We start from the raw sequence: 26,643 nt of genomic DNA on the forward strand, positions 1-26,643 counted from the left end.
TTTCAGAAACAATGTCCACTTTTTAATACAAAGATATTTTTGTTATCATTTACAACTACATCATTACATCTCATGAGCTTCTTCAGTCTTCAAGTGCTCTAAGGTCCCTTTCCAGAGTCATAACAAATGGTCTAAGACATAGCATTCTTTAACTAGAATTTGGTTTATGTTTTTTGTAGTCTTGAAAGTCTAGATTAGCTTTCTTTCACATGAAAACTGCTTGTTTTCAATCATGAATTTTTTCCTTGCAAGGACCATATACTGGCATTTGTCTAACAGTTACTTAAGTAGGCAGGGATTCTATCCTATTTTACAAATGACATTAGAGTTTCTGGATCTCTCTTTGACTCATTGGCATTTTGGAACCAAGAGAATTCCTTCACAGTGTGGATTTCTTGTTGAAGAGGAAGGTTTGAAGTCTGAGAGAATTCTTTTTCAGACTCATCACATTCACAAAGTTTTCCATCTGTATGAATTTTCTGATGTACAGTAAGGTTTTTTCTCTGCCTAAAAACTTTACTACAATCATTACACCCATATGGTTTCTCCCCTGTATGGATTCTCTGGTGGCCAACTAAATTCCTCTTAGAAGTAAAAGATTTTCTACACTTCTCACATTCATATGGTTTTTCCCCAGTGTGCATCCTCTGATGTACAACAAGGTTTTTATTCTGACTGAAGTCTTTTCCACACTCATTACATTTATAAGGCTTCTCTCCAGTATGGATTCTTTGATGTACCATAAGATTTCTACTAGAGGTAAGAACTTTTCTACATATATGACATTCATAGGTTTTTTCCCCACTGTGAATTCTCTGATGTTCAATAAGGTTTCTGTTGTAAGTAAAGCCTTTCCCACACTCATTACATGCATAGGGCTTCTCACCAGTGTGGATTCTCTGATGCGCTATAAGGTTTGAACGGTAACTGAAGACTTTCCCACAGTCACTGCATTTATAAGATTTTTCCCTTGTATGAATCCGCTGATGTCCAATGAGGCTTTTCTTCAAAATGAAGCATTTACCACACTCATTACACTCATAGGGTTTTTCACCACTGTGGATTCTCTTATGTTCAATGAGGTTTCTGTTAGAACTGAAAGCTCTTCCACATTCACTGCATTCAAAGGGCTTTTCTCCAGTGTGGATTCTCCGATGTACTAGCAGGCTTGAATTATAACTAAAAGCCTTCCCACAATCCTCACATTTGTAGGATTTCTCCTGTGTATGTAGTTTCTGATGGACCATGAAGCTTTTGCTCATGATAAAAGTCTTCCCACACTCTCGACATTCATAGGGCTTTTCCCCATTGTGTAGTCTCTCATGGTCAATCAGGTTTCTGTTAGAACCAAAGACCTTCCCACAGTCTTTACATTCATAGAGATTCTCTCCAGTATGGAACCTCTGATGTAAAATGAGGCTCTTCTTTAGAATGAAAACTTTCCCACACTCATTACATTCATAAGGTTTCTCTCCATTGTGGAGTCTCTGATGGTCAAAAAGGTAAGCACTCTGAGTGAAGGCTTTCCCACATTCAGTACATTTATATGGCTTCTCTCTGCTATGCATCCTCTTATGGTCAATGAGGTTTGATTTTGAATTGAAAATTTTCCCACATTTTTTGCAACCAAAAGTCTTCTTTTCTGTGTGAACTCTCTGGTGTAAGAGGAGGCTTTTGCTTCGAATGAAAACTTTTCCACATTCTTTACACTTGTATGGGTTCTCTGCACTGTGGAGCCGCTGATGGTCAACAAGGTAAGTGGTCTGAGCAAAGGTTTTTCCACATTCATCACATTTATAGGGTTTTTCCCCAGAGTGGATTCTCTGGTGCAGAATGAGGCTCTTCTTCAGAATAAAAGCTTTCTGACACTTGTTACATTTATAAGGTTCTTCCCCTTTGTGGAGCCTCTGATGGTCAATGAGGTAAGCATTCTGAGAGAAAACTTTCCCACATTCATTACATTTATAAGGTCTCTCCCCAGAATGGCGCCTTAGATGTATAATAAGGCCTGAATGCCTATAGAAGCCCTTTCCACACTCCTTGCATTTATAAGGCTTCTCCCCAGTGTGGATTCTCTGATGGTTTAGAAGGTAAGCACTCTGAGAGAAGGCTTTCCCACATTCATTACATTTATAAGGTTTCTCCCCAGAATGGTTCCGTAAATGCATTAGAAGGCTTGAACGCTGAATAAAGCCTTTTCCACACTCCTTACATTTATGAGGTTTTTCACCAGTATGGATTCTCCGATGGTTTATAAGATGGGAGATTTTACTGAAATGTTTACAACATATATCACATTTATAAAACTTCTTTCCTTCAGTACCTATTAAACTTTCAGAAAGAGCAGAACCTGAAGTCAAGCTTTCTCCAAATTCCTTCCACTTCTGGCCTTGCTTTTCTGGTAGAGTCCTTTTCTTCTTATCTCTTTCACAGACAGAAACTTTCTTTAGGGTATCTATTTCCCCTGTTTTAGTTCCCCAATGACTTGCCAAAACTTGCCATTCACAAGCTTCCTCAAAATCAAGGTTCTGAGGAACGCCTCCCTGAAGTCTTTTGGCTGTTCCTTTCTGAGAATCAGCTCTTTGAGAAATGCTTGGCTTTGGTGTCACCTCCTCATTCTCAGTCATGGTCTCCCATTCTGGTAAAAGGAATTAAAAATGCAAATGTTACCATGTCCCTGTGTTAGTGAGAACAAGATCTTCAAATGACTTTAAAACAAGCCAGTAGGGTACATTTTTATATGAATACAAAAAGAAGATACTTTTCATTAAACGAAAGCACAAAGCAGAATACTACACTGACAAGATTGTGTTTTAACACAAAACTCACTCAGACATTCTAAGCTCTCTGTCATCATGGAACAGATGTTAAAATATAAATGATATTGAGTAAACAGATGTAAGGAAGAACCAGAGAGAGAACATGGGATCATGTGTAGGTGGTTCAGACCATGAAGCTCAGGAAGATGAATGGAACAGGGAGACTCATTTGGCTTAAAAAGGACTGTCTCTTTATTTTCTTCCTGCTAGGATGGTGGAAACTCTAATGGAGAGAAAATATACTTTAGGACCCTAAAATAATCTTTAATTTTTGAAGAGTCAAGTGCACAAACACTTTTTAATTACTAGAAAGCAAGTAACCTATCGGGAAAAAATCACTAAAAAGCAACTTAATGCTTAGAATTTATCTATACCCACTATTCCTTTTAAAATTGAGAAATGGAAAACACCAGGACTGAGTTAGATTCAATTAAATACAAAAAGGAAGGGGGCTGCCTGGGTGGCTCAGTTGGTTAAGCATCTGACTCTTGATTTCAGCTCAGCTCATGATCTCAGGGTCATGAGATTGAGCCCCACAATGGGCTTTGCACTCAGGATGGAGTCTGCTTATCCTTCTCCATTCCCCTGCTTGTTCTCTAACAAGATTTCATTAAGATTTCAAATAAATGAAATCTTAAAATATACATAGAGAAATACAGAACAGAAAAAAAAATTGAGACATTTTAAAAACATAATGCATCTATAAAATGATGTGGCTGAACTAGTGAACTGCCAGTCCCTTTCTACTCCACATTCTCGAATATGGTAAAATGAGAAATTAATCTTTTTGAAATGTTTTGGCAACTTACTTTCACCATTCAAATATAAGGACAAATTATGTATTTGTTCCCCAAATTATCTAGTAAGTAAATAATGTGAATAATAGTGGTATTATCTTCTATTAGTGGATAACAACACTGTTCTTCTAGACAAATAGAAAGAAAACACACAGGAAAGAAACAGCTATTTTATTCCATTATAAATTTAATTTATGAGAGGGTGAGGATAGGAAAAAACCTAGTAAATGTCAACTTGAACTACATTCTTAGGCCAGTTTCTCCAGGATGTCCCTTTCTCCAGGATTCAGGCAAGACTGCCAATCACACTGCCTCATCTGACTATAGGGATAGGCATGTGTCCTATCCAATATTGGTATTCCAGTTTCCTCATTCACAGTGATTGGATGGAGTGGCTTCACAGTTTAAGCCAGATGCTGGTTTCAGGAAAGTTCTCTTTAAGCAAGTAGAAGTGTTTTAAAGACTTAGAAATGCTTTTAAGAAGTGGAAGTGATGAGGGAGCAGGAGGCTGGCTGAGGATGGAGCAGGGGCTGGTGCCTTGCACCCCCTCTCCACCCACTCCCCTTGGTAATATGTGTGACATTCCACAGGCACCCCTGACTGCCCTAAAAGAAGAACAAATAGTTAACTTGCAGAGATCACAGTCCTGCAAAGAAGGAGTCTCTCTTGGTTTACAAATGTCCTTGAGATTTACAACAAAGAAGTTGCCTTATCAATAGCCCAATTTCCAAAGATACATAACTCAGTTCCTCAAGCCCTAACGTCACACTCCCCTCCATAAAAAACCGAAGGAGACGGAGGTAGAAGGAAAAGTAAATAAAGTTAAATTTCTTTTAAAACCTAAATCTCACTAACAAGGACGTTTGATAGCAGGAATGTAACATTCCACCAGGAGACTCCCAATTGTCTTTATGTTAGTGCCTCATTAGAGGGAAAGTGGCCTTGGCTTGATAGTAACCAGGCCTTCAATATCCTGACAGTCTTCTTTACCCCAATAGCCCTTCTGAACAACCCTTTGTCCTCACCTACCCAACTCCTGTATATATAACCAGCCACTCCTCACAACCCGGGGCAGCTGCATCTCTGCCTGCCCACGGGTCCTGTCCCCATGCTCTAATAAACCACCTTTTTGCACCAGAGACGTCTTAAGAATTCTTTCTTTAACCATCGGCTCCGAACCTCACCCCACCGAACCTCACCTAGGTTCAAGAACGTCATCATTTTGGCGAGCCAGCCAGGAGGTGTGTGAGTTCACATTTGGACTCTGAGCTTCGGTGCAAAAGTGGTAAGTATTCCCTCTCTTCTTCCTTTACTCTCGTTTCAGGGGCTTTTCAGGGAGTATGGTCTTATTGGAACACTTGCATGTCAATTGCTCAGGCTGCAATCCTCTAGCCCGTGGCTACTCTACAGTGAGGAGAGCGTCTGCCTTTTGGCTGTAAGTTAGTACCCTGGCCGGAATAGCAATAGAACCCAGAAACTTGATGGCCTCTCTTTATTCCTGTTCTTGTATAAAGTTGTCTCTCTTGGGCACGGGACAGACAACTAAGTCACCAGGACGGCTGCCAATCTTAAGACTCCCGTGTGAGGTTTCCTCCTGATTGATCTAATGTGATCCCCTCCACATCCCTGGTCTAGCCACTTCTGGCCGCGAGACCTCTACTGGGAGCCGGCCAAAACCAGTACCCGATTGAATTAAAACGCAACCGGGGACCGTTTCCTAGGGAAGTTGGCTGTAAGGACCACATGTGTTGGAATGTTGCTTAGACCATGATGGATTTCAGTCTTTACTGTTTCTCGTCAGTGTCGTCTGCAAACCGGTTAAAGCTATGAAATTGGGTAATTTCCCCTTGCCAAACTTTTCTAGTATTTCCATGGGTTAAAATGGCAAAACAGTATGCAGTCTTCAGGACAGACAATGAGCATGGCATGGCACAGCGTTTTGGTCCATTCACCAGGCACCCATCAGCAGCCTAGGATGCAATGGGGAAGTGGAGGGACGCCGGCACCCCTCCAGGGCCTTTTATGGCAGGAATGTCTTCCCAGGGAAGGCAGGATGGTGCTCAATAGCGATACGCCTCTGGTCGCTTTTGACACACAGGAACCTCTGACATATCCTGCGTGGGACGCTACCCAGGAGTCAGGGGGGATTTGGTAATGGACCTTCTTTACTTTTCTGGAAGCATGGCCTCAGTAGGCTTCCTCAGTTCCCAAGGACTCTACCTTGGGGTGCCTTTTAATCCACTGGAAATAATTTGGATTGCAAAACTTAGGAAAGGACTGAGCTCCTGTAACACTACATGGCCTCAGTGGGATCTATCAGTTAGATCTCCTCTGCAGGAAGCAGGGCAAATGGACCTAGGATACCTTCACCGCTCATACCTAGGCCTTCATTGCTCTGCACCAGGACCCCAAGTAAGGGGCTTTTGCGGAATGTGTTTGCCCAAATGAGTCAGCTAGTAAACTTTCTCCTGACATATCGGATGGAAATTATGTAAATAAGCCTTCTTCTAGTAAACCCAGGTTGCTGGGCCATCCCTAGCAAAGGGGACTCTGGCTTTATTTCTCTCTGTTTCTCCTAATAGATGTGGGGGCTTCTCCCTCACTCACTTCCCGTGTTAATGGCTATAACTGGAGCCAACTGGGGTTAGTCTAACTCGAGACAGAGACCATAAGGAATATTCCCAAGCAGCTGCCGAAACTCTCTTTGTTTCGGGGAAGTTTCCCTGTGTTCTCTGGCCGACATGGACTGCTTAACCCCTCCTCCCTTGCTGGTGGGAAAGCATGGCGTCTGCTCCTCTGTTGGGCCTTAGGAGCTCTAAAACCGGGAATCCTTTCTCTGCCTCCTGGCAGCACTTTGTTTCCTCTGTTTCCTTTGTTTCCTTTGTTTCCCCCTACTGTTTCTGCACCAACGTGTGTGCAGCCTGTATGACTAGCTTCTAGATCATGCACCACGGCTCCTTCTCTCTCCACTGTCATGGAACAAGAAGAGCACCCCCTGGACCTAACACCCCCACTCCAGATCCTCCCAACCATGTCTCAGGTAAACATTCAAAGTGGAGTGGGTCCAGGTGGAACATAAATCAGTATTGGAACTAAGTTAAGTTTGTTGGTTTAATTAAGATAAGATGTGTCTTTTAAGTTATCAGCAATAATATGAAACTTGGAAGTTTACTGAAGGTTAAATAAGCTCATGTTATTTGTTAAAATTTGTTAGTAAAGAAATGACTAAACTGATGGTTAATTGTCTGTCTCAAAGTTTTAATGGGTAATTGCTAAAGTAACTTTCAAAGTCTTTGGTAATCTGAAAGTTTTAAAGTTTTGCTTGGATGACAAATGGAATTAAATTGTGGACATCTAGGTCTTAACCAAACAGGATAAAATGCTAAGTAGTTAATTACTGGATGTAGGTTTGTGCTTTTGACTTCTTACTGCAAAGAAACTAAGAGTATTTAAATCTGTTGGTAAATTTGTTTTCCACTTAACTGATTCATAAATTGCCACCTGAAGAATTCTGTTGTAACAGTTCACAATCGGTTAATAACTAAAGGTGTTTCTAAGAATACAAAGTTCTGCTTAGTGTAACTAAGACTGATGGAAATAAGGGAAACTCTGCAGGAAAGTAGATGATATGTAAGAAAGATTTAAAGAAGGGAAATGCATTTTATTAAAAATTAAAGGTAATTTTTGTCCTAAATGAGATGGTTGTTTGGAAGGAAATGGCTTGGAACAAAACCTGAATGCAAAGGAAAGTTGTAGAAGGTTTGTGAAGGGAAATCTTCAGAAAAGGAATTTTAGCTATGGTCCAGAATGGACTAAGATCGAAATAAATGGGTTTTAAAGGTACATTGGTACAAGACTGAAATTGTCTCTGTTCAAAAGGACAATGTTTTCTTAGATCAATTGAGCTGCTGTTAAGAAATGTAAATGGTTTTTTCTTTGCCTTCCCAGAAAAACCAGTTTCTATGTTTTGTTTTATCAGGTGTTTAACATCCCTAATTATATTTAGGCATGTGCTTTAAAACTTCCTAAGATTTTAGCAAATGTTGACAAAATTTAAATTGTAAATCTCTTTAACTCGGGCTTTTCCTTGATACGTGAAGTTGCTTATGAAGTACTTCTGAACCAGTGATAAACCTTGGGTTACATTTGGGAAAATGCTATAACTATTCTAGAGATTCTATGCACTTCCTAAAGTTTTAATGTTTTGAGAGATCATCGCTTAATATTGTAATTATGGGAATGTTATGTGTCACAGAAATTGTAACCTGATTTTCTTGCAGCTAAATTGTAAACTCCCATGTCTCTTTAGCTCTAACCATATCCATTCTGAGTTTTTGTCATTTATATTGTTTTAATTTTCTTGTAAAATGAGTTTTATCTTCAAGGAGATTCCTATAAAGGACTTTCAGGACAAATACAGATATTTGATATACTTGAAAATCCTAAAACTGAAATGGGTAAGAATTTCCAAAACTGACTAAAGCCGCATTCACCAGATTTAGTAACATGGGACTAAATGAACTAAAAGATTATAGTGTTGTGTCTCTTAATGTTTTGTCTTATTTTAAACATTGCCGGTTCTCTCTAATGTTTGCTCTTCCAGACTAGGGATACTTTTTCTTAAGTTATCTGTAACTTACAGAGATGTAAAAGTGCTCAAGGCATTCAAATTTTCTCTCTATATGAACCCTCTGAAACCAAAGGTCTCAGTAAGCATTCTTCCATGGCAATCAGTCATTTGCATAAGTTCAATAAGAATCTGTTCTCCTTGTAACAGGACACCATTGGAAACACCATTTGACTGGGATGTCATATTTGAAAAGACTCAGATATGAACAGACAGTTTAAAGGAACTAAGGTTGACTTTATGAAACCTGGAGCCATAAGGCCCCTTGGGACTGCTGGCCTGATACCTTGCTTACAGAGTTCCTAGCAGCCTCACCAGGTGAGTAAAGAATGTCACTCCTTGGTAGGTGCAGCCTCAGAAGAGGAATTCGCCCAAATCGACAGGTATTGCAGGCATGCCTGATGGCAAGTACAGGGCTTGGCTTCTGGCCCAGAGAGGCTACTAAAAGTTCAACCTAGAGATTCCTTATAAAAAGTTCCAGCAAAGCAGATGCTAAAAGATCTATTGATCACACTCACTGTTCTTGCTGAGCTTATCTAAATAATTAGGCCAAGTTTGTAAAAACTGGACTTGTTTCACAAGTGAATTAGTCCTGATTTGGCTATCTCTGTAAATGAGGGTTATTTTAGAGAGAAAAATTATGTTTTAGTAACACACCTTTATGGATGTTAAATTCTAGATTTGATTGTCTTTAAATGTTTGTTTACCTAAGCTAAACAATTTGAGGTAAACTTCAGAGAATTTACACATTAGCTCATTTAGATGATCTTCTTGCTTTTTTATTTTGTGGGGATATTAGTAGAACCCCCTCACACATGATTAAACAACTGGAAAATGGGATTGATTCCCCTACAATTGTATAACTTAACTAACACCTTATGTGTGGCTGGGATAATGATATTGCCTAAAAGCCAGCCTATTGCACTCCATAGGATTAACTATGGACTTGTGGAGACAATGGATGACCCCACTTTGTTTATGAGTGGATTGTATGATGCATGGGGGACTCCCCTTATCTCTTGACAAGTTTTCTCCCACTTGACAATGATCCTCTGTAATCAGGATATTGTTAAGGCTGGACCACTCAAAGGTCGTCTTATTGGTTTCATCCCTTAGTCATATTTATCCTGGAGGCCACCTCTGTTGAGGTGCAATTGCAAATAGATGCTTTAGCAAAACCTAGAACAGCCGCCCTCATAAAAGAGCCTCAAAGCTCACTATGGGACAGTCCCTGACTGTAATGATGTCACATCAGGTCCAGATTTGTCTTAGAAGCCAAAGGCCACCCATGGATGATGGAGGCCAACTTATTAAATACTGGGCTACACTAACAGATATGCCAGAAATAATACTTAAAACTTGTCAAACATTAAACCTAGTTACCTGTATGCCTGAACCTGACCACTGTACTTCTTTCTCTATAGAGCAAAAATGTTCAGAGGTTATTGATCTTGCTTACTCTATTGGTCCAGATTTAAGATGCCCCTGCTAAAAATATGAATGACAGTTGGTTTTCTGATAACAGCAGTTTTCATAGAAAAAATAAGATAAGCTAGGTATGCCATAGTGCTCACTAGCACTTTGCAATTGCCAAAGCCTAAGAATTAACATTTATACTGACTCCAAATATGCCTTCCTGGTACTACATGCCCATGTAGCTATTTGGAAGGAAAGGGGATGCTATCAAGCCATAACTCCCCAATCAAATATGGGCCTAAGTTACAAAACCCTCCTTATCGCTATACTAAGGATGGCATATATCAAATCTGGGATACATATCTGTGGCTTACACCCACAATTGGACGGCTCAGTCAGAAGGCAATTTTATGCTGGGAACAAAGAAATCATACGAGTGATACTTGGGCAAAGAACGCATGATATCTGGGATGGCTCACTAGAAATGTGTTCCCAAGTAATAGTACTCCAGGCTACTGACTAGTTTGCTACTGACTGGGCAAGGCGACCTGGCATTAGATGGCCAGCTCCAAATGGAACCCACTGGATATGTAGAACCAACCTGTGGCCCTGGCTTCCTCCAGGGTGGATAGGTCGCTGTACTTTAGGATTTGCCTGGATTCATGGGCGCATTACTAAAACCATTACAACCCCAGCTAATCTCCCCAACTTGAAACAAAGATGGACATGATCTGTTTTTAAATGGTATGATCACTTAGCATCCATTTTTCTTCCATTGCGGGACTAGAGGATGTCATGTGGCATGTAGAAGCCCTTAATAAATACACTACAAAGGCACTCAATGACTCTCTAAACAGCATCTCCCTACTAAATACCGAAGTTTCACAAATACACAAGGCAGTCCTACAGAATAGGATGGCCTTAGATGTCCTGACAGCAGCACAGGGTGGAACATGCACAATTATCAAAGCAGAATGTTGTGTGTTCATCCCACACTACCACAAAACTCACAGAACTAAGATATGAATACCCAGATTAAGGCCCTACAAGATCCTTCTCTCTCAGTGAAAGGTTAAGTTCCTGGTTTGAAGGAGGACTATGACCAACAATTAGGAATCTCCTTCTTGGGCTTCTCATTCTTATCGCCTTATTAACCTTAATATGTTGCTTTGTTCAGTGTTTCTCTACTTGGTGCTGAGACTCCATTGCTGCAATGACTTCACCATGGCAGATGATCCTTACCACGCACAACGTCACTTCTTCACTGTCAGCGCTGGATTCAGCTGCCTCCACCTTTTGTAACTCCCCTATATATTCCTCCACTGATCAATGTTGACCCGAGTAGGTAGGGACAGCTCTACGCCCCTATCCAGCAGGAAGAAGTTACAGAAGATGAGACCTTCCACCTTCAACCACCTTAAAGATTTAAGGGTCAAAATTGTTCAGGGGGGAATGATGAGGGAGCAGGAGGCTGGCTGAGGATGGAGCAGGGGCTGGTGCCTTGCACCCCCTCTCCACCCACTCCCCTTGGTAATATGTGTGACATTCCACAGGCACCCCTGACTGCCCTAAAAGAAGAACAAATAGTTAACTTGCAGGGATCACAGTCCTGCAAGGCAGGAGTCTCTCTTGGTTTACAAATGTCCTTGAGATTTACAACAAAGAAGTTGCCTTATCAATAGCCCAATTTCCAAAAACACAGAACTCAGTTCCTCAAACCCTAACGTCACACTCCCCTCCATAAAAAACCGAAGGAGACGGAGGTAGAAGGAAAAGTAAATAAAGTTAAATTTCTTTTAAAACCTAAATCTCACTAACAAGGACGTTTGATAGCAGGAATGTAACATTCCACCAGGAGACTCCCAATTGTCTTTATGTTAGTGCCTCATTAGAGGGAAAGTGGCCTTGGCTTGATAGTAACCAGGCCTTCAATATCCTGACAGTCTTCTTTACCCCAATAGCCCTTCTGAACAACCCTTTGTCCTCACCTACCCAACTCCTGTATATATAACCAGCCACTCCTCACAACCCGGGGCAGCTGCATCTCTGCCTGCCCACGGGTCCTGTCCCCATGCTCTAATAAACCACCTTTTTGCACCAGAGACGTCTTAAGAATTCTTTCTTTAGCCGTCGGCTCCGAACCTCACCTAGGTTCAAGAATTTCATCAGAAGTGCTACAAGTGGTTAATTGAGATGAAAAATGGTTAAAAAATTAGCAATTCGGGGATGGGGGACAAGATGGCAGGGGAGTAGGAGGAGGCGCCTTTTTAGCGGGTACCCCAAAGTGAGCTGATTACCTACCAAAGAACTCCATTCGCCCATGAAATCAGCCTGAGATCAGAATTATACACGTCTGGATCTCTACAGGGGCAGAAGACGCCAGTGGGCAGATAAAGCAAAATGGGAATGGCGGCAGACTGTGATCGTTAGATAAACAAAAGGGGGAGGGAGCCACCAGAGGCGACTGGCTGGAAAGTAATACCCCAATACAAGCAAGAGTGCCCCGCATCTGGGGACCGGCATTAACTTGAGACTGGTTGGAAGCACTCCCAAAGAGCAAAGGATGGGGGGGTGGGAATCGGGGAGGCTAGGGACAGGGGCTTAAGTCCCCGGTCCCAGGACAGCCTCCCCGGTGCTGAGGCAGAGAGAGTGCAGCGGAGAAACCAGGTCTTGGTCCCTAAGCCTCCAGAGCGCCCGAGAATGCGTGGGTTCTAACTCCTGTGAGGGGATGGGAGCCACACAGGTTGGCAGAACGCGCGAGCCCTGCTACAAAGCCTGAGATACGCGCGCACGCCCCTCATGCTCCCCTGAGAGAGTTACAAAGGCCCGGCCGGCGCTCTTTGACCCGCGCCATTGTTTCAAAGCCTAAGCCACGAGCCGCAAACTCTCCCCTGACAGAGGTGCGCAACCTGGTGAGAGAGCCCAGCTTGGTGCTCTCGGACCTGTGCCCCGTTCTCAGTGCCTGAGATGCGTGCATGACCCATAGCCACCTCTGAAAGAGGTGCGCGCAAGCCGGGCACTCTTAGACCCAGCAAGACCAGGCACTCCCAGCCCGGGCCAGTGGCAAAATCTCAGTGTGCGATCCCTGCTTGGAACCTCTCTGGTGGTCGGGAGCTCCCAGACAGCCGCCACTGCCTTGCCTTTGGGTACAAGCAAAAGATCCTGCACCCCCAGGGTCTGCAACTTGGATCCTGCAGCAGCCAAGGGAGAACTTATTTAGGCTCTGCACCCAGACGGAGGCTTCTCTCTGAGAGGAAGATCAGGGTGCAGTTTGTTTTCCTCTAAAACTACAAAAACCATCAAAGGCAGTCAAGGTGAGAGAAAAAAAAAGTGAACAAGCATAAAAACCGCCAGAGAACAAAAGCCTAAAAAACACCAGTTTCCTCAGAGCCCACCCCCTTGAGGGGGGTGGGAGGACTTAACTCAGGAAACATCATTGACTGACAACCCACGTGGCAGGCCCCTCCCCCAGAAAACCAAGAAAGAAAAAAAAAGAGAGAAAAAAAAAGGACTACAAGAGAACCACCACTACCTTCATAGGAAAACTTGTATTGTTGACTCATTCCCCCTATTCCGGAACATTTTTTTTTTTTTTTAACACATAGGTAATTTTTTTTAACCTATTTACCATCACAACGCGCTAGGTGTACAGTACATCAAATTCCATAATACCCTTCTAACCTGAACTTTTTAATGTATACACCTATGTTTTTCTTTTGCATTTTTAGTTTTTGAATTCCTTTTTTAAAAATTTTAGTTTAGTCTAGTTTATTCCTTTTTATTTTTATCCTCTAATATTCATATAGAGTTAAACTTCAAAGTAATCCCCTTTCCCCAATCAATACTACCCCTATAGGGAAACCAATTTTTAATCCCCTTTATCTTAGGAAATTTGAGTCCTTTAACAAATATATCAAGATACATCCAGGAAGAATCAAAACAACCTTCCTCACACACACTGAGAATTTATAAGAACTCTCTCATCTTCTTCTTCCACCAGTGTTTCTGTGTTTTTGTGTTTGTCCTGATAGCATATAAATCTTACACTTGGGATTCTTTTGGACGAGGTTCTTCCTTTATTTGCATATTTTTTTTTTCTCTTGTCATATACTTGTATCAGTCTTTTTGTGTCTTTTTGTTTGTCTACTTCATAAATCTTACCTTGGGGCCCATCTGGGCTGAACCTTCTCTTTCATCTTCCCTTTCTTTCCTGTCTTTCTCTCTCTTTTTTTTGTTTTGTTTTGTTTTCTTTTTCTTATTCTTTTTTTTTTTTTCTTTTGTCTCTCGTTTGGATGGGGAATCCTGATTGCTCAGAAGTGTTCCAGGGTGCACCTTGTCTGCACCACAGTTGATACATCCAGCTACATCTGTTCAGTCATCTCCCACCAAAATAACTAGGAGGAGGAATGCCCAACAGAAGAAAAATACAGAGGATGGACCTTCTGCAACAGAGCTAACGGCTATCAACATAGACAATATGTAGGAAAGAGAATTTAGGCTAACAATTATCCAGGTAATAGCTAGGTTGGAGAAAGCCATGGATGACCAAATGGAATTGACTAGGACCTAACTGAAAGTGACCAGACAGGATGTTCACAATGTTAGAGCGGAGCGTAAAGCTACCAGGGAGGAGGTTCACAATGCTCTCAAGGAGTTCCATTCTAATCTAAACTCTCTCAAAGTTAGGGTAACTGAGACAGAAGATAGAATTAGTGATCTGGAAGACAAACAGATAGAGAGAAAGGATCAGGAGGAAGCCTAGAACAAACAGCTTAGAAACCACAAAAACAGAATCAGGGAAACAAAAGATGCCATGAAGCATTCCAACATCAGAATTATTGGAATCCTGGAAAGGGAGGAGAAAGAAAGAAGTCTAGAAGATATAGTGGAACAAGTTCTTCATGAAAATTTTCCAAATCTCATGAATGGAACCAGCGTTCGTGTTCTAGAGGCCAAAAGGTTTCCCCCCAAGATTACAGATTATTGAAAGTCCTCAAGACACCGAATATAAGAATAAAGAATTATAATTGTAGGCAGAACCCCTTGAAAGCAGCTAGGACAAAGAAGATCCTTACATACAGAGGAAACCCTATCAGAATAACGTCCGACCTGTCCACAGAGACCTGGCAAGCCAGAAAGGGCTGGCAAGATATATTCAGGGCACTGAGTGAGAAGAACATGGCAGCCAAGAATACTTTATCCAGCAAGACTGACATTCAAAATGGATGGAGAGAAAAAGGGTTTCCAGGACCGGCAAGGTTTAAAAGACTATGCAACCACCAAGCCGATACTGCAGGAAATATTAAAGGGTCTTCTTTAAAGGAAGAAAAAGCCCAAGAATAGCATTGAACAGAAATATAGAGACAATCTACAGAAAGAAAGACTTCAAAGGTAACTCGATGTCAATAAAAACGTATCTATCAATAATCACCCACAATGTGAAAGGCCTAAATGTGCCCATAAAATGGCACAGGGTTGCAGACTGGATAAAACGACAGGACCCATCCATATGTTGTCTACAAGAGACCCATTTTGAACCTAAAGATACACCCAGACTGAAAATGAAGGTATGGAGAAGCATCTTTCATGCCAATGGGCCTCAAAAGAAGGCTGGGGTAGTGATTCTCATATCAGGTAAGTTAGATTTTAAACTAAAGACTAAACTAAGGACATAATCCTTAAAGGGACTATCCACCAAGATGATCTAACAATTGTAAATATCTATGCCCCCAATATGGGAGCAGCCAAAGACATAAGAAAACTGTTAATCAAGATAAAGAGTCATATTGATATGAATACACTAATCTTAGGGAGATCTTAACACGCCTCTCTCAGAAATAGATCATTGAAGCAGAAAATCAATAAAGAAATAAGAGCATTGAATGACACATTGGACCAGATGGACCTCATAGATATATACAGAACCTTACACCCTAAAACAACAGAATACTCATTCTTCTCAAGTGCACACGGAACCTTCTCCAGAATAGACCACATACTGGGTCACAAATCAGGACTCAACAGATACCAAAAGACTGAGATTATTCCCTGCATATTCTCAGATAACAATGCTTTGAAACTGGAGCTCACTCACAAGGAAAAGTTCAGAAGGAACTCAAACACCTGGAAGCTAAAGACCACCTTGCTTAAGAATGCTTGGATCAACCAGGAGATCAAAGAAGAACTGAAACAATTCATGGAAACCAATGAGAATGAAGTCACTTCTGTCCAAAACCTATGGGATATAGTAAAGGTGGTCCTAAGGGGGAAATACATAGCCATCCATGCCTCCCTCAAAAAAATTGAAAAATCAGAATACACCAGCTGTCTCTACACCTTAAAGAATTGGAGAATCAACAACAAATCAAACCAACTCCACACATAAGAAGGGAAATCATCAAGATTAGAGCTGAGATCAATGAGGTAGAAACCAGAGATACAGTAGAACATATCAATGAAACTAGAAGCTGGTTTTTTAAAAGAATCAATAAGATCGATAAACCATTGGCCACACTAATCCAAAAGAAAACAGAGAAAGCCCAAATTCATAAAATTATGAATGAAAAGGGAGAGATCACAACGAACACCAAGGAAGTAGAAACAATCATCAGAAGTTATTATCAACAGTTAATTGCCAATAAGCTCAGCAACCTAGATGAAATGGATGCATTCCTGGAAAACTATAAACTACCAAAATTGAACCAGGAAGAAATCGACAACCTGAACAGACCGATATCTAATAACGAGATTGAAGCAGTGATCAAAAACCTCCCAAAAATCAAGAGCCCAGGACCTGACGGATTCTCTGGGGAATTCTACCAAACTTTCAAAGAAGAAATAACACATATTCTCCTGAAGCTCTTTCAAAAAACTGAAGCAGAAGGAAAACTTCCAGACTCTTTCTATGAAGCCAGCATTACCCTGCTCCCCAAACCAGGCAAAGACCCTACCGAAAAGGAGAATTTCAGACCAATATCACTGCTGAATATGGATGCTAAGATTCTCAACAAGATCCTAGCCAACAGGATCCAACAGCACATTAAAAAGATTACCCACCATGATCAGGTGGGATTCATCCCTGGGCTACAAGGATGGTTCAACATTGCAAATCAATCAATATGATAGAACAAATTAATATGAGAAGAGAGAAGAACCACATGGTCCTCTCGTTGATGCAGAAAAAGCATTTGACAAAATCCAGCATCCGTTCCTGATTAAAACGCTTCAAAGTATAGGGATAGAGGGAACATTCCTGAACCTCATCAAATCTATCTATGAAAGACCCACAGCAAATATCATCCTCAATGGGAAAAAGCTTGCAGCCTTCCCGTTGAGATCAGGAATACGACAAGGATGCCCACTTTCACCACTCTTGTTCTACATAGTATAAGAAGTCCTAGCAACAGCAATCAAACAACCAAGAGAAATAAAAGGTATTCAAATTGGCAATGAAGAAGTCAAACTCTCTCTCCTCTCCGATGACATGATTCTTTATATGGAAAACCCAAAACCCCAAACTACTAGAACTCATACAGCAATTCAGCAACGTGGCAGGATACAAAGTCAATGTGCAGAAATCAGTGGCTTTCTTATACACTAACAATGAAAATACAGAAAGGGAAATTAGAGAATCGATTCCATTTACTATAGCACCAAGAACCATAAGATACCTGGGAATAAACCTAACAAAAGAGGTAAAGGATCTGTACTTGAGGAACTACAGAACACTCATGAAAGAAATTGAAGAAGACACAAAAAGATGGAAGACCATTCCATGCTCTTCGATCATGGAAGAATAAACATGGTTAAAATGTCTATACTGCCTAGAGCAATCCATACTTTTAATGCCATTCCGATCAAAATTCCACCGGTATTCTTCAAAGAGCTGGACTAAATAATCCAAAAATTTGTATGGAATTAGAAGAGACCCCGAATCGCTAAGGAAATGTTGAAAAACAAAAGTAAAACTGGGGGCATCACGTTACCTGATATCAACTTTTTTACAAAGCTGTGATCACCAAGACAGCATGGTACTGGCATAAAAACAGACACATAGACCAGTGAATAGAGTCGAGAGCCCAGATATGGACCCTCAACTCTATGGGCAATTAATCTTCGACAAAACAGGAAAAAAAATACAGTGGAAAAAAGACAGTCTCTTCAATAAATGGCACTGGGAAAACTGGACAGCTATAAGTAGAAGAATGAAACTCGACCATTCTCTTACACCGTACACAAAGATCAACTCAAAATGGATAAAAGACCTCAATGTGAGACAGGAATCCATCAAAATCCTAGAGGAGAACATAGGCAGTAATCTCTTCGATATCAGCCACAGCAACTTCTTTCAAGATATGTCTCCAAAGGCAAAGGAAACTAAAGCGAAAATAAACTTTTGGGACTTCATCAAAATCAAAAGCTTCTGCACAGCAAAGGAAACAGCCAACAAAACAAAGAGGCAACCCCCGGAATAAGAGAAGATATTTGCAAATGACAGTACAGACAAAAGGTTGATATCCAGGATCTATAATGAACTCCTCAAACTCAACACACACGAGACAGGGAAACATATCAAAAAATGGGCAGAAGATATGAATAGACACTTCTCCAATGAAGACATACAAATGGCTACCAGACACATGAAAAAATGTTCATCGTCACTAGCCCTCAGGGAGATTCAAATTAAAACCACATTGAGATATCACCTTACACCAGTTAGAAAGGCCAAAATTAACAAAACAGGAAACAACATGTGTTGGAGAGGATGTGGAGAAAGGGGAACCCTCTTCCACTGTTGGTGGGAATGCAAGTTGGTGCAGCCTCTTTGGAGAACAGTGTGGAGATTCCTCAAGAAATTAAAAATAGAGCTTCCCTATGATTTTGCCATTGCACTCCTGGGTATTTACCCCAACGATACAGATGTAGTGAAAAGAAGGGCCATCTGTACCCCAATGTTTATAGCAGCAATGGCCACGGTCGCCAAACTATGGAAAGAACCGAGATGTCCTTCAACGGACAAATGGATAAGGAAGATGTGGTCCATATACATTATGGAGTATTATGCCTCCATCAGAAAGGACGAATACCCAACTTTTGTAGCAACATGGACGGGACTGGAAGAGATTATGCTGAGTGAAATAAGTCAAGCAGAGAGAGTCAATTATCATATGGTCTCACTTATTTGTGGAGCATAACAAATAGCATGGAGGACAAGGGGTGTTAGAGAGGAGAAGGGAGTTGGGAGAAATTGGAAGGGTAGGAGAACCATGGGAGACTATGGAGTCCGAAAATCAATCTGAGGGGTTTGAAGTGGTGGAGGGGTGGGAGGTTGGGGTACCGGGTGGTGGGTACTATGGAGGGCACGGATTGCATGAAGCTCTGGGTGTGGTGAAAAAATGAGTACTGTTTTTCTGAAAATAAATAAATTAATTTAAAAAAAAATTAGCAATTCTTGGGGCACCTGGCTGGCTCAGTCATAGAGCATGCAACTCGATCTAATGTTGTGAGCTGGAGACTCATATTAGGCACAGAGTTTACTTAAAACAAAAAACAAAAACAGAAATACAGAACTGCCTTAAAATATGTATTCTAAATGTCTTGAAAGGAAAAAAATGCCTGGGTGGCTCAGTCAGATTAAGTGTCCGTCTTTGGCTCAGGTCATAATCCCAGGGTTCTAGGACGGAGTCCCACATTGGGCTCCCTGCTTAGTGGGGAGTCTGCTTCTCCCTCTCCCTCTGCTCCTTCTCCCTGCTTGTGCTCTCTTTCTCTCTTCCTCTCTCAAATAAATAAATCTTTTAAAAAATAAAATAAAATTCTTAAAAATAGAGAAATCAGCAATTCTTTTTTTTTAATTTTTTATTTTTTATAAACATATATTTTTATCCCCAGGGGTACAGGTCTGTGAATCGCCAGGTTTACACACTTCACAGCACTCACCAAAGCACTGAAATCACCAATTCTTGTATACACAGTCATTAGCTGGTTAAACTATTTTAACCAATTTTGGTACAGAAATTTTTGCATAGAAATCAGACAATGTGTAGGCCCAGTGAGCTTTAGCAGACTTGGTGGGAAAATGTCAGACTGGTAAGAGGAAGTTGGTTACTTTCTGCAATCTTTGATGAAGCCTGCAAGAAACAAAGAGGCTTCCCTACTTCCAACCCTCCCTTTTTCTTTAATCCATGTCCATTCCCCTGCCAATTATCTTTCCAATAGGTAAATTTGATCATGTCACTCACCTGCTCAAAATACACAATTCTTCATTGCCTAGAGGATAAAGCACAAGTAACTAGCACACCCTAAGAGATGTCCTCATCCGCTCTTTGCCTATCTTTCTGGTTTCATTTCTTGCCATTACTCTTTATGCTCTAGACTCTAGCCAAAGAGAACTACATGTAGATACCCACACATGTCATGTTTCTTCTTGCTTCTCTATCACTGTCCATACTTTTTTCTTTTCCTCAATTGTTCTTCCTCTTCCCAATTCACACAACACAAGCCCAATACCCTACACCCTTAAAAATAGGCCCAAAAGTCACCCCCCTAGACATTACCAAATATTACAGAAATAATAAGGATTCTAAGGGAATGTTAGAAATGATTCTGTGCAAATAAACTGCACAATTTAAGATGAAATGGGCAATTCCTTGAAGGACACAAATTACTAAAACTGGCTCAAGAAGAAACAGAAAATCTGAATAGATCTCTAAACTGAGTCAGTAATCAAAAAACCACCTGCAAAAAAAAGTCCAGGCCCAAAGTACTTCACTGATGAATTTTACCAAACATTAAAAGAATACCACTTTTTCACAAACTCTTCAACAGAACACTTAGGAACACTTTACAACTCACTCTGTGAGACCAGTATTACTCTGATACCAAAACCAAAGACATCACAAAAAAAAAAAAAAAAAAAAAAAAAGTTTTAAAGAAAGAGATCTACAGACAAATAGATCTTATGAATATAGATATAAAAATCCTCAACAAGATACTAGTCCACATAATACGGCCAACACATGAAAAAAGAAATTACACACCATGATCATGTGAGATCTATCACAGGAATGCAATATGGTATAATACTGAAAAATCAATTAATGTAATATACCATATCAATGTAATAAAAGACAAAAATCACATAATCATCTCAATAGATACAGAATAAGCATCTGGTAAAATCCAGTACCCCTTCATGAATAAAGCACTTGACATCAAGTAGGAAAAGAAGGAGAACTTCTTCAGTGTGATAAAGATCTACCAAAAAAATCCAAAGCTAACATCAGACTTAATGGTGAACAACTGATGCTTTCTCTCTAAGAACCTTTAACAAGAAAAAGATTTCTGTTCTTGCCACTATGCAACATAGACTGCAGGATTCGGCGAGGGTAGTTAGGCAACAGAAAGAAAGAAATCATCCAGATTGAAACGGAGAAGTAAAACTACCTCTATTTGCAGATGACAAGACCTTATATGGAGAAAATCCTAAAGAATCTACAAAAAAAACCTGTTAAAACTAAGTAAATACAGTGAGGTTGCAGTATACAAGATCAATAAACAAAAAACAATGGGATTTCTATACAATAGCACTGAACAATCCTAAAAGGAAATTAAGAAATAACAGCATAAAAAAGAATAAAAGACCTAGGAATAAATTTTAAAAAGAAGTACAAAACTTACACTCTGAAAACTATAAAACATTGTTGCACGAAGTTAAAGACTAAATAAATGAAAACAAATCCCTTGTTCATATTTGGAAGATTTAATACTGTTAAAATGGCAATAATCCCCACACGGATATACAAATTCAGTGCAATCATCCCTATTGTAAAAACTGACAAGCTAATCCTAAAATTGATATGGAAACTCAACAAGCCTAGAAGAGCTAAAACAACACTGAAAAAGAGTAACAGAACTGAAAGGCTCACACTTCCTGATTTTAAAATGTACTTCGACAGGGTTCCACTGACATATAAGGATAGACATATAGTCAGAGGAACAGAAATGGGGGTCCAGAAACAAGCCTGCACATTTATGGCTAACTGATTTTCAAAAGGGTACCAAAACAATTCAATGGGGGGTGGGGTTGGAAATGCTGCTGAGATAATGGATTAGGGCTGAGACATGGAAAGAATGAAGATGGACTATTATATCACATACAAAAATTAACTCAAAAGAGATAAAAGAACTAAACACAAGACTGAAATTATAAAACTCTTAGAAGAAAACACATATACAAATCTCCATGACCTTGAATTAGGCAATAGTTTCTTAGACACAGGACAGCAAACCACAAGCAACAAAAGAAAAGATAAATTGAAATTCATCAAAATTAGTAACTTTTGTGCTTCAAAGGGTATCACCGAGAAAGTGAAAAAACACAGAATGGGAGAAAATACTTGAAAGTCCCATATCTGATAAGGTGTTTGTATCTAAAATACATAAAATCCTACAACTCAAGAATAAAAAGACAACCCAATTAAAATATAGGCAAGAATCTGAAAAGATATTTCAGCCAATAAACACATGAAAAGTTGCACAACATCTTTAGTCATCAGGGAAATGCAAATGAAAACCACAATGAGTTATCTCTTTAGATCCATTAGGATGGCTATAATCAGAAAGATCATAAATTACTAAAGACTGTAAATGCTGGGGAAGATTTGGAGAAACTCTGTGGTGCCTGGGTAGCTCTGTAAGTTAAGTATCTGCCTTCAGCTCAGGTCATGATCCTGGAGTCCGAGGATGGAGCCCTGCATAATGCTCCCTGCTCAGGAGGGAGTCTGCTTCTCCCTCTGACCCTCCCACTTCTTGTGCTCTCGCTTTCTCTCTCTCAAGTAAAATCTTAAAAAAAAAAAGGATCTGGAGAAACTGGAACATTTACATACTACCAGTGAGAGTGTAAAATGGCGCAGTAACTTTGGAACAGTCTGTCAGCTCCTCATATGATTAAACGTAGTTACCTTATGACCCAGTGTTTTATATTGATAGATGTTTCTATGATCTGTCTTGCATAACCAACCACCTAGACTGCATGTATGCAGGCAGGCTACAGAATCTTGTTTGTGAGACTCGGGTTATGTGAATAACCTTGGAAGCCTCATTATTTAAAATATATTATCTGGCCTCCGGGTCAGAACTAGCCCTTCTGGATGCCAAGAATTATAAATTTAGCCTCACATCCCCTCCTCCTACAGGCGGGTCTAGCTTCCCAAGTATGTAACCTGGGAGCGGAGGCAAACACGAACAGCCCTGGCTTCTTGAAAATACAAAAACATGGTAACATAGAAACGTAGCTCACTCCAAACCGCACATAAAGGTACAAATGTTTTAACTTCAGACCCCATCATATCTGCCCTTTAAGTATGGCCCTTATGGGGTTGATCAGTTGGAAGTCTCACCTTCAGTCTCCCTTCAGATAGGATGCTCCACCCAAGCCTCTCAATCGGGACTCCAGCCAGGCTGTCTCCACCAGGCTTCCCCCAGCTAATGAGGTTAGAGGTTGTGTACCCGACTTAATGTAGCTTTATCTTATTTCTCACTTACTGCTTACTACTGCTCTCATTTATGTGTAGATTCCTTTCCTCTTCTGCTTCTATTAAATTTCTATAAGAATAATAATAAAGTTTTCTTTCCTTTAGAAACCAAAACACAGGTAGTGCATCTTTTTACAGATCACCCAGCTAGTCCAATCCTTGGTATATATCCAAAAGAAATGAAAACATACATCCACACAAAAACTTGCACACAGCACCTTTATATAGCTCAAAGGTGGAAACAAAATTTTTATAAGTCTATCAACTGATGAATCAATAAAATGTGATATACATACACACAAGAGAATATTATTCGGCATTAAAAGGAATAAAGTATTAATGCACACCACTACATGGATGAACCTTGAGAACATTATGCTAAGTAAAAGCAGTTACAAAAGACCATATACTGTATGATTCCATTTATATAAAATGTCCATAGAATAGACAAATCTAGAGAGATAGAAAGCAGATTAATGGTTGCCTAAGGCTGGGGTGGAGGGGCATCTGGCTGAAATGAATGTGACTGCTATATGGTATAAAGCTTTTTTGGGGGGTGATGAACCATTCTAACATTAATTGTGGTGATGGTCACACAATTCTGCGTATTACTAACAACCACTGCATTGTAATATTTAAATGACTGAATTAAAGATATGTGAATTGTATCTCAATAAAACTGAGCCTCCCTCTCTGTAAATCTTTCCCAAGCTACCCACTCCTGACCCACCCTCCTAGTCCTACATCCTAAGCTTCTATGGGCTCCCACACTTGTGCACAATTTTATTACATAGCATTTGTCATGCTGTATTGTAATTATTAGTGTAAGTGTCTACCACTCCAACTTGAATGTTTGAAGGCTGGGGTTAAGCTTAATATATAGGAAGGACTCAATATGACCTGAATTTCTTTTCAATTCTATTCCAATCCCTTATATAAACATAAACAAATCTTTTATAACTGAAACAGTGTGTGCAAGACATCCGAGAATCTGCTTTTCCACCAAATAGTTTATCAATGCATGGAAATTGAGAGTGCAGAATTGTTATATTTGAGAGTGTCGTAATGTAACTCCATGTCAAACACCATGGTTTGCTTAGTACTTTATCTTGGGGCATTAGTGTGTGCCCAACTTTTAACCATTATAAATACTTTGCTGGTACTATCCTTAGACATGTTACTCATTTTCCTCTTTCTGAACCATTTCCTTAAGCCTTTCCTTAACCTTTCATCCTCAAATGAAAATCAGGTCAAAGGGGATAAATCCTTGGCTATCTGTTTGCTGAAGTCCCAACAATATTGCAGTTGAAGCCTAACTTATTTGTTAAAATTGATTCAAATTTCTCTTTCCTCACAGAGCTAAACTAAATAAGCAATTCCATTTTCTTCTCTCTCTTTTTTTTTTTAACTCAGACCCATCAAAAATTTATTTTGGCTTACAGAATGAGTTATATGGACCCATGGTGAGTATTTTTCATAAAATTCACCAATTTACTCATAAAACATTTTTAAACTCTTAAAAAAGATGGATTATTGAGTAAATAGTATTACAACTACTAAAAGCTACTTGGGTTAAAAAACAAAGAAACAAACTGGATTCATATGTCATTCTATATATCAAGATAAATTTTAGAGGTAGTAAAGCTTAAACATAAAAAATGAAACAATGAAAATATCTGAAAAAAATACAAGTGATTTTTTTAAAAGAAAAATAATTTTACTGGGGTGCCTGGGTGGCTCAGTCAGGTAAGTGCCTGACTTTTGATTCTGGCTGAGGTCATGATTTCAGGGTCACAGGATTGAGACCCACAACAGGCTCTGTGCCCAATATGGAGTCCACTTCAGATTCTTCCTCTCTTTCTGACCTTCCCCTTTCCTGCTTACACACTCTCAATAAATAAAATATTAAAAATAAATAAATAAATAAAATAATTTTACTTAGAAGATCACAAAGACCAAAACCAAAAATACTGCTAAATTTAAAACTACATAAAAGATTTCCTAAGGATTAAAAATAACAGTTCATAAATAACTCTGAAAGGCAAAAAAATGGGAAAAACATATGCAATACTTGGCAAAGGGTCAGCAAGTCTCATAAATAAATGAAATATGCAGAAGGGATATGAATAGAAGTGAAACATTTCACAATAAATGTGAAAAAATTTCAACCACACTGATAATCAAAGAAATGAAAAACAAAAAATAATATGTCTTCTACCTAAGGAGAGATGTAAAACACTGACCAAATCATAAGCACATGAGAGAGATGGGCCCTCTTCCGCTCTTTTCATGGGAAGATAAGTTGGTACATCATTGGTAGAAAGCAGTCTGGTAACATGTATCAAAATATAAAATCTACAGATTGTTTGGCCCACTATTGGCACATCTAAGATAGTAAAAGATACATTCGAATTAAGTGTAAAAATTTACAGTGTAAGCTACTGTGAACAATAAAATAATAAGGTTGCAACACAGCCAAAACAATCAGTATTTTCATATATGTAAACTACAGTCAATTAGGAAACATGAGAAAAGATTCCAATTCCAAAGAACCAATATAACCTGAAATATGCAGATCCAGAAGAGGACAATTTTAAAACAGGCCTGAAACATAAAAGCAGTGCTGAACAAATAGAAAGGCATGTAATGTTCCTGAATAGAAATTCAGTATCCTAAAGCTGTCAATGTAAATCATGATACATAGACAATGGGACAGTATGCAACTATTTAAGCTGACACTATAAATCTGTATTTCAGCGCAAGTGAGATAGTGCATTATTGATTCCTCAATTTTTAATGTATATTTGTCCAAACAACAATCTTTCCTTTTTCTTCAAAATCTAACACAAAGTTACCTCCTATATGGCCTTTCCTAATCTCAGGAATGGTACTGGGTGTTTGGTCCTCTTCATTTCTATCTTAAAAGGTTCATCACACTCTTATACTAATTATTTTATTTTGCCTCATTTATTCTTTCTATGCTCATGTCCCAAACCATGGTAAGCTACTTAAGGGCAGAATCATTTCCACAGTTGCTATCACATGATAGATATTTTCATGTTTCTTGGAAGCACAAATGGCTACTAAATATTTTTAAATGTTCTTACTTTATTACTAGTGATAAAAGTCCACCAGAGAATAAAGATATTACAACTTTTAAAAAATTGTATCAGCAACAATTTAAAAGAATGGGATTACACAGTACCAACAAAGGCAGAGCAAAAAGAGTGTTATGAATCTCTCCATGAGGAGAGAGATCACCTGAGAAAGCAATTTGATAGTATGAGAGAAGAACCTTAAAACAATTCAAACATTTAGGCCTAGTAATTCTACTTCCAAAAAAATAATGAGAAATAAGGAAAGACCTTAGCTACAGAGACAGATGATTATTACAGAAATTATCTAGAATGAGGAAATGGCTGAATTATGACACAGATTAGGTAGCCAATTAA

The 26,643-nt window shown here is 39.5% G+C and overlaps 1 protein-coding gene across 5 annotated transcripts in view; it reads right to left on the bottom strand.

Annotated features, from left to right (window-relative positions):
- The window catches only part of ZNF197 (zinc finger protein 197), a 36,041-nt gene continuing 9,398 nt past the window's right edge, over positions 1-26,643 (bottom strand). For 3 of the 5 annotated variants that reach the window (XM_082746126.1, XM_082746125.1, XM_082746124.1), the window contains one exon: positions 1-2,638. In XM_082746126.1, the coding sequence (XP_082602252.1) occupies positions 306-2,638 (2,333 nt within the window). In that variant the 3' untranslated portion in view covers positions 1-305. Of the gene's footprint in view, positions 2,639-10,791; positions 11,228-24,586; positions 25,081-26,643 lie in introns of those variants that run through there. The other 2 variants (XM_082746127.1, XM_082746128.1) reach the window with 2 other exon arrangements.

This window comes from Mustela nivalis (genome assembly GCF_964662115.1).
Source record: "Mustela nivalis genome assembly, chromosome: 1".
In the NCBI taxonomy this organism is placed as follows: Eukaryota; Metazoa; Chordata; class Mammalia; order Carnivora; family Mustelidae; genus Mustela; species Mustela nivalis.